This window comes from Sminthopsis crassicaudata, chromosome 6 (genome assembly GCF_048593235.1).
Source record: "Sminthopsis crassicaudata isolate SCR6 chromosome 6, ASM4859323v1, whole genome shotgun sequence".
Taxonomy (NCBI): domain Eukaryota; kingdom Metazoa; phylum Chordata; class Mammalia; order Dasyuromorphia; family Dasyuridae; genus Sminthopsis; species Sminthopsis crassicaudata.
The window spans coordinates 90,207,714-90,216,554 of record NC_133622.1 but is presented as its reverse complement, the minus strand read 5'-3'; the positions used below and the strand labels follow the sequence as shown (position 1 = coordinate 90,216,554).

The 8,841-nt window shown below is 42.2% G+C and overlaps 1 protein-coding gene across 1 annotated transcript; it reads right to left on the bottom strand.

Annotated features, from left to right (window-relative positions):
- Positions 1 to 2,618: 2,618 nt before the first annotated feature.
- On the bottom strand, positions 2,619 to 8,328 carry SAP30 (Sin3A associated protein 30). The gene is made up of 4 exons (XM_074272537.1): positions 7,559 to 8,328; positions 4,961 to 5,086; positions 4,317 to 4,415; positions 2,619 to 2,958 (listed from the first exon to the last, which is right to left on the bottom strand). Exons 1-4 carry the CDS (start codon positions 7,898 to 7,900, stop codon positions 2,836 to 2,838), a joined length of 690 nt encoding a protein of 229 aa, XP_074128638.1. The 5' UTR covers positions 7,901 to 8,328; the 3' UTR covers positions 2,619 to 2,835.
- Between the last annotated feature and the right edge of the window lie 513 nt (positions 8,329 to 8,841).

The following is an 8,841-nucleotide window of genomic DNA, read 5'->3' as shown; positions in this document are numbered from 1 at the left end:
CCCAAAACACATTCTGGAAAGGAGTCCTCCAAACATTTCAGAGGAAACAAGTTTGACAATTGAGAAAGACATAAACTACTTTTCTGAGCATATGGAGCCATTTAAGAGTGAAGACTTTGATGCCAAAGCAACTCTGCATTAGGGAAGACAGAAGAGACAAAGAAGGGTAACCAGAATTTTGATGTACAAAAAGAAGTCATTTTTATCAGGTAAGCCTCTCCTGGAGAGAGAATTCAAGAAAGCACTGGATGAGAGAGCTCCTTTTTAGAAGAGCATTGATTTCATCCCAGATGTGACTTCTGGGAGATTAGATATTGTTCATGTCACTGCTCCAGGAACTCTTTTTTCGATTTCCCTTTAAGCTTCTACAGTTGCAGTCTTAGCTCTTTATTTGAGAAAGTCTATCTGCAGCCAGTTCCCTCAAGGGAGAGAGTAACCATCCTCCTTCTGGAAGCAAAGAATGAATCTAAAATTTTTCTTATTTTGAGTGAGTTTCCATATTCTACACAAGTCTACTCTCCTTTACTCTCATGGTTCCTATTTCAGGAGGCATATAAACCATTGGCTGGGTTCCTGGCTAGGGCCTCTCAGATCTCAGCCCCATCTAGGAGTGACCCAGCTACACCAACTTCCCCTCAACTGTCATTGCACAAAGCTAAGAACTTCCTCTTTAACTTTGGAATGGGCCCATCCAGTTTACCTTCAGTCTTCTACTAGAAGTCCAACTTCTGTGGGTCAGGAACCAGAGAATCCTGGCCTTGACACTTTCTTTATCCTATCAATCAGCCACCTTCAGCACCCATTGAGTTAATTCTGCTGCCTGAGCAGGGTTCTGGTTGCTCTAACCCACAAAGATGAATCCCCTCTAGTGACTAAAATCATGAAACCTTTCATCACTGATCACCACTCTGTATTTGCAAGGCTATTCCTCAACTCAAGCACTAAGGCAAATTTGACTCTAATACCAATATCCTTAGTTCAGATTTAATATTGGGATGAAATGAGGCCTTCTGAGGTGACCTATATTTCAATGTAATCTTTGATACTGGAAAATTAACTTCTTTGAGCCTCAGTTTTCTCATTTGTAAAATAGATACAATTTTTGTATCTAACTACTAACTTCATATAGATAAAAAAAACATTTTGTCACTCAGTAAAATACAAAATACTATCTAAAAGTTATTTTTATAACTTATTTTAACTTATTATAACAATATTTATCCAGGATTTTACTCCCTTTCATTTTAAGTGAAAACTATATAACTCTAGGAGCTGAAAAGGATAACACAAATACCATCTTAATATAGGAAGCTATACAAATTTTTCCCACCTTATTTTGAAAAGATGACATCTACAGAGAAAAATTTCCTGTTACTAGTTGTCAATTTTATCCTCATTTTTAAAAATTAACATTCTTTATATAAATAAAATAGAAAATATGAAAGGTAAATTTTTACTGACCAAATCTACACCATTTCAATATTTGCCTTCTACTGACAAAAATTAAGGAATGATTTTTAGGGTTTTCTAGAGCGTTTTGGGTTTGCTCATAAAAGCAACTTAAAAATAGTCTATCCTGACTTTTTAAAATATAACAAGATTTAAAAATTAATTTTTTTCCTACTCAAAGAGTTACTTATAGAACACAATCAGATCAATGGAGATTTGGTATGGCCCTTTTAATCTTTTAACTACAATAATATTCTCCTTCAGAACCAGTTCTTAAGTTTCCCAGCCAATCTCAGTGCATCTCAGTTTGTTTTTTTGTTGTTGTTTTTTTTTTTAATGTGATAAGCTGGCAATTGTGATTTGCATTTAAAAGAAATGGGTTAATCAACATAATATCAAGCAGCAAACTACATATTAGAGGAGAAAGATTCCTCAAAGCAGAGATGACATATATACTGGAGCAATAAAGGAACTATCAATAAAGCCTAAAATGCCCTATGGGACCCAAATTCCCATGAAGATGTGAAGGTTTTGCATGTTTGATTTGTGAATAAAAGATAAATAAAGCATACAATAAAAAGAAAAGTCAAATCTTCAAGGTACTAAGGATCTTTTGTATTTTTATATTATATAAAACTTTTGTAACAAACTGATAAAATGCAATTTATTTTAAATGGTGCACATAATCAGTACAACTTTTTCAAGAATAGAAGTAATTGTCAAGCTCTTTTCTTCTAACTGTGCTAATATTCTATCCTTCCAAATATGCTGCCACAATGTCATTTTCCTTAAGCAATGACTGTAAAAATTAAGTAATTTCATAGCTGTGAAGTTGAATCTCAAAAAGTTAAAAAAAGAAAAAGAACTGGTAAAGAATGGTGATTATTTCAGACTTGTCATCATCACTTTAAAAATAATGTCCTATCCTAAATCACAAATTATTTCAAAGAAATAAAGTGTACCATATTGGTTACTGTTTCTAAATAAGATTAATTGGATTTTAATTAAATTTAAAAGGGGGTTCTATAATGAGAAAACTCAAAAGATAACTGTGCTTCTGTTTGTGTATAGACATTTATCTATACAGACAAATACAGATACAAATACATTGAGAATAAAAGATTAAAAAAACAGTCAAGATTCAAAAAGTAAATACACTGAGGCAACTATAATAGCAATATCATTTATTTAAAATATTTTTTTTTCATCTATGAAAGCTCATTTCACATGAGTTCTCCTCTAATTATGAAGACCAAAAATAAAGAAAATAAAGACAGAGAAAAGTCCTCTGTAGAGGGAGGGAGGAAGCACAAATGGATGTTTCTGTATCTCAAAAAACAGTCTTAGTATCTGTACATCCAAGCTTTAGTCCCACTTTCAGACATCCTAATGAACACCACTATCAATCTTGAGATCTGGCTTGTTCTTGTCATTCTTTACTGAGTAGATGAAGTATGTTAAGGTGTCCTTTTCATTTACTGGAATAGACCTAAAATGGCAACCAACTATCTATAAAGAGAAAAATTGAGGAAATTAGAGATTAATATGTTTAGCTTACTATTTCAATAGTTACATCCAGAAAAACCCAAGTGTTATATGTTAATTTGTTCCTTTTAAAAATGTATATACAGATTGAATAGAACAGTCTAAAAACAATTAGGAAGTTAATACTTTCATTTTTTAAACTATTAACTTCAATGGAGCATAATAAAAGACAATATTAAGACACAAATGCATCCTTCTAATTCTAATAGATAACCAAAGGAAAACAGAAGAAAAATCAATGTTCACAGAACATTGATCACCTTCTTTCTTCAATTCTTATGATGCTGGGGATCAATGATATGTAACTACCAATTAGTACCTTTTTCAACAGATTAAACAAAACAAAACAAAACCAAAAAAAACCTAAATCCCTACATATGAAACCTGACATCTCCTAAAAAAACTAAGTCTCTATATTTGATATACAGACAGAATCAATTATAAAAATACATGCCTGGGGGGCAGCTAGGTAGTGCAGTGGATAGAGCACCAGCCTTGAAGTCAGGAGGACTTGAGTTCAAGTCTGGTCTCAGTCACTTAACACTTCCTGACTATGTGACCCTGGGCAAATCACTCAGCAAAAAAAAAAAAAAAAAAAAAAAAATACACACACACACACACAAATGGACAAAAGTAACAAACTATAAAGATATCACATCATAATTCTTATATAAAACTCAATTCACTACATTGAGCATACCAAGGAAATAACATTGCTGAGCTAGTCCTCCACTCTCATGAAGTCATTATATTGGGCAACTAGCTAATTACTAAATTCATCTATGAAACTGTATTAGAAATGGTATGGATTAACACAGTTTATTCCTGTACTAAAGCTTAAAATCACACTAAGACTTTAGGAATACCTTGTTTATAATTTAAAATTCGTCATTAATAATAAAGAGTAATAAGTCTTAAAATAACACACCTTAAATAATGTGATTTCTGATATCAAAGCAAAGTTTTTATGTATAGCAAAATCCTATAAGTAGTGTGTTTTATAAGTCTTGATGTTTAAAAGGATGGCAAAAACAAACCATCATCCATTAGTTATTACATAAAGGTTTATGCATGTATTTTCTAAAGGGTAAACAAACACTGTAAGGTACTTAGTTTTTTCAAAACAAACTTTCTATTAACTTATGGTTCAATATGCATTTAAAATTTGGCTAAAATCATGCAAAATTTTTAAATCTGCCTAAAGATAGATATGCAAGAAATTTAAGAAAGCCTTACCCAAAATATGGGCATTAGTTTCTGGAAAAAAGCACATTTAATGTAACCTTACTTCTATTAAATAGCATAAACAATGACTTTTTTACCTCAACAAGTTGTGCTTTGTTAAGTCCTGGTCTTGTCGGTAACTTGAAGTGTCTTTTGTACCTCCGAAGAGTGTTGACTTGTAATTGATATAAATCAACCTATAAAGAGTTAAGATACTATTTAATTTGTGTACATGTGGCTAAAACAGATTAATTATATTTATCATAAAACTTATCAAATTCATTTGAAAAAAATAAATTATTATTGATTTAAAGAATCTTTTCTTTATAGGAGACATTAAACATCCTAAAAAGTTTCTACTTAAAATAGAAAATAACCTAAAGTCAGACTTTATCTACTTACAGGAACAGCTATTAACAATAATATTCTAGGGGGCAGCTAGGTGGCAACTAGGGGGCGCAGTGGATAGAGCACCAGCCCAGAATTCAGGAGGACCCGAGTTTAAATCTAGTCTCAGACACTTAACACTTCCTAGCTGTGTGACCCTGGGCAAGTCACTTAACCCCAGCCGAAGAAAAAGAAAAGAAAAAAACAAAAACAAAAACAATAATATTCTACATAATTATTTCAGTGTAAGAAAATTATGAAATAGGCAGTTTATGAAACAATAAATATTTGTTGAATTGAAAAATAACAAAATAAAGCCAACATATTAAATTTGATATAAAAACTATTAATCTACCTCTGGAGTATCTATATCTTGCACAGGTGAATCACCTCCATCATCATCACTCCCTTTCCTCTTTCTTCTGTTTCGAACACTCTGAATTAAGTTTTTGTGAAAGTCACATATATAAAGGTGTCTTGCCTGGAGGGGTGGAAAAAGTCATCATCAACAACAAAAAAATCCAAGTTTCCCACAGAGTTCATTACTACATAAAATCTAGATTCTGATCTGAAGTACCATATGCTATATTGAGTAAAGGGGAAAGTTATGATAAAAAAAAGTTGAACAAGTTTATTTCTATCATATTCCTTTCCCCAAAAAAATCCTTCATGTTAAATCATCCTAGATTCATTTCACACAAAGAGCACTTTGCCTTGTTGTGTTGTGACTAGTCTGCTTCGGAAATGGTATGCTGCTAAAGAGAGGCAGTGGAATGAAAAGTTTCTTCTAGGCCTTTACTTTCTGGACTCTTCAAGGGTTGTCTTTTTCAAATAAGAGGACTGTCTTACTATAGAGTTCCCATGACTATGGCACTACTTTCTCTAGAAAGGATTATTCTTAAGTTTGTTCTCTATTTGTTCCCTAATTTTTCCCTTCTTTCTTCCAGGCATAAGTTCCAACTTAAATCAAAGTATCATAAATACTTAGTAGAGATAACTTTAGAGTAACTACTAATTTCATATTCTTTACTAATCATTAGTCTTTTTAATTTCTTGAATTTTAATAAGCTGAATTCTCTTTACTATGCCAATATTTATATTTCAAATGGAAGCTACCCCTCAAGAGTTTCAAAATCACTAAGGGAATTTCTACAATTCAAGAAGGCAAAAGTGGTAGAAACAAAGACAATTTAACTTTCTAACAAACGAATTTACTTATCACCTTTTCAGTTGTAACAGTAACCACTAAAACCTGTGTGCTGGCAGAATCAAACTATTTCACATGACTTCCCCTGCGTTACTTTAAGTTCCCCAACTGCAGCACTCGCTAGTCCCAGAGCTGGAAATGCCTTCTTTGTGCGTTTCTGGCCTGGTCTGGTTCCCCAGTTCCTGGAATGCTTCCACCACTCAGCCAATCAAAATTCCTTCAAGGATTTGCTCAGGTGCCTCCCCCCAGCAGCATTTCCAAAGCCTTCATCTGAAAGTCTTTCTCCCTCTGCACGTTTCTCACAGTACTTCGGCGGTCTCCTTTGCCCCCAACACAATCTAGCAACCGTTTACTCTATTACTTTTGTAATTAAGCTACTAAAAGTAGGCTCTGAGAGAACGTCATTTTTCATCTTTTGTTTCCCCGAGCCTCAGAGCAGAGCGCCTCAGTAAATACTACAGTCGGTTAACAGACGGGCGAGTTGTTTTCTTGCACTTTTCCAACAAATACACACATTCTGAAGAGCTACCTTTTGTCTTAAGGGAAGGGTTTTTTCGCCAGATCCTCACGAACCGATTTCTAATATGGAAGAAAGTTAAAATGTGGGGAAGCGCGTTTGTTTTTTGGGAGGGAGGGGGCTTACTTTTGGCTAGTCTTTGGAGTTACTAGTTCCACCTTCCTCCGGAGATGAACTAAAAGATCCAGCCCCACTTCTAAAACGCCAGCCCCGGAAGGCTACCAAGGAGAAGGAGAAAAGGCAAAGACCTACGTGCAGCACCTCACGAGGCACTGCCCTCGGCATGGGCTGCGACCTCCGCGGCCAGACCCGACAGCCAGCAGAGCTCCGCGGTCGCAGTGGGAGGAGCCGGGGCTCTCCCCGCCGGGCCTGCGAGTGTACACACGAGCGTGCAGGGAGGAGAGCGACCCGAGCCCCCGGCCAGTTACAGCTCACTTTTGTCCCGAGAGCGGGCGGGCAGCTCCCAGCCCGGCGCCGGGGGACAGCCACTGGCAGAGCCAAGCTCCGGGTCCCAGAGCGAGGAGCTAACAAAGGAGCCTCCCTGCCAGGCTGGGCCACGGGGCCGAGGAAAACAACTCTTCCCCTGCTCACTTCCCCGCTTTGTTTCGCTTCCCAATCGTGCCCGAAAAGACTCCGAGGGGCGGGAGGAAGGGAAAAGGAGGAGGAGGAGGAGAAAGTGGGGGAAAGGAGGAGTTAGAGAGAAATGGGGGAGAAGTTAGAGGTGGAGAAGAGAGGAGGGGAAGAATGGGGGCCTGAAGAAGAAGGGGGTCAGGAAGAAGAAGTTAGAGGTGGAGAAGGGGAGGGAGGAAGAGGGGCTGGAGAAGGTGGAGGTGCGTGGGGGGCTGAGGAGGAAGTGGGGGAGGTGAAGGGCATGTTAGTTAGACATGGGGGGGGAGAAGGGAGAGGTGGAAGTGACTGGGGGCCGCAGGGGAGGACCGAGGGAGTTAAAGGTAAACAGGGGAAGGAGGTGGAGGTGGATGGGAGAAGACGGGAGAGGGAAGGGAAAGAGTTGGAGCTGGCTGACGGGAGAGCAGAGGAGGACAGGCGTGAGGCATTAGATGGGCTAGGGGAGGGGATGCCAGGAGTTGCAGAGACTTTGGAATCGCCGCCCCGTGGCTGGGTCGGCGGAGAGGGGAAGGCGGAAGAAGGGAGGGGAGCCCCGAATGCCCCAGCCCCTCCCCCTGCAGCGGACCCGCTCGCAGCGGCGCCGGGGCCTCGGGGTCACTCACCGTCTTGTCCAAGTCGATCTTGACCTTCTTTTGAGAGATGCTCTTCTGGATCCTCTTGCTGAAGCTGGCGTTGCCTGCCGCACGGCTGCACCTCTCTCCGTCTTCCCGCAGGCAGCACAGCTGTCCCGGGCCCGGTCCCGCCGCGCCGGGGGGACCGGCCACGGCCGCCGCCGGCCCGGAGCCCGGCACCTCGGCCCCGCTCGCGGTCCCCGCCCCGGCCCCGGCGCCGGTCCCGGACGAGGCGGCGGCGGCGGCGGCGGCGGCGGCGGCCACCACCACGGCGGCCACGGCGGCGGCCGCGTCCCCTCCCCGGCTCACCTCGTCCGGGGGGAAGCCGTTCATGGTGGCCTCCCCTCCGAGGCGGCGGCGGCGGCCGGGGGAGCCTCCTTCTCCCCGCTCACGCACCCCTCCGAGCCGCGGCGAGTCCCGGGCCGGGCAGGACAGTGGGAAAGCGGAGGGGAGGCAGCAGCCTGCGCTCCGGCCTCGGTCCTCGCTCTGCTCCCCGGCCCCCGAGGCACCTGCGTGGGGAGGACGGGGCGGCTCCGCTCCAGTCCCGGCTCCGGCGGCAACTCACTCCGAACTGGTAGACGACGGCCCGGACAATCCAACACGTCGTGCCCGACGTCGGCTCTCGGTCCCGGGCCGGCAGCCTCCGTGTCCCGGGTCGGGAAGGGGCGTCCGGCTCCGGCCGCGCTCACTCTGTCATGTGGAGACTCTTCAGCTGTTAAGCTGCACCCCCTTCCCTCCTCCGCCTCCCCACATCCCGCAGCTATTGCGCAAGCGCGATACTCCTCCGCTCCGCCAGTCCCCTCCCCGCCAGCTCCCAACACAAACACTCTGTCTTCGCACCCCTCCTCTTCGGAGAAGGAAGCATCCTGGTCAATGTAGTCCCTCCCAGCTCTCCTCCTATCCCGTACCTATCTCTTCCCTTCTTTGGCTCGCCGGAGTGGTTGAAGAACTACCAATCCCGCCATGCACTGCGTAGCTAGCTGCTGGCAGGCCTGACTCTTTCGCTGTTCCCTCCTCGCTAGCTCGGAAAAGGTGGAGCTGTGGGGTCTGTTTCTCGGGATTAGAAACCGGGGTTTTCTCTTACTTTGGAGTGGGATCTGGGAGCCGGAATGCCCGAGGTGCCCTTTGGGGCTCTCGCTTCCCTCGCACGGGCTGTCCTCGTTAAGCATGTGCATTTGGTAGAGGGAGTAGAGAAGTGGGGAAGGGATCCTGGGGCCTCGTCCGTGTCCGCACGCACTCGTGTAAGGTCCCGCGGACCGGAGTGCCTTTCCCGG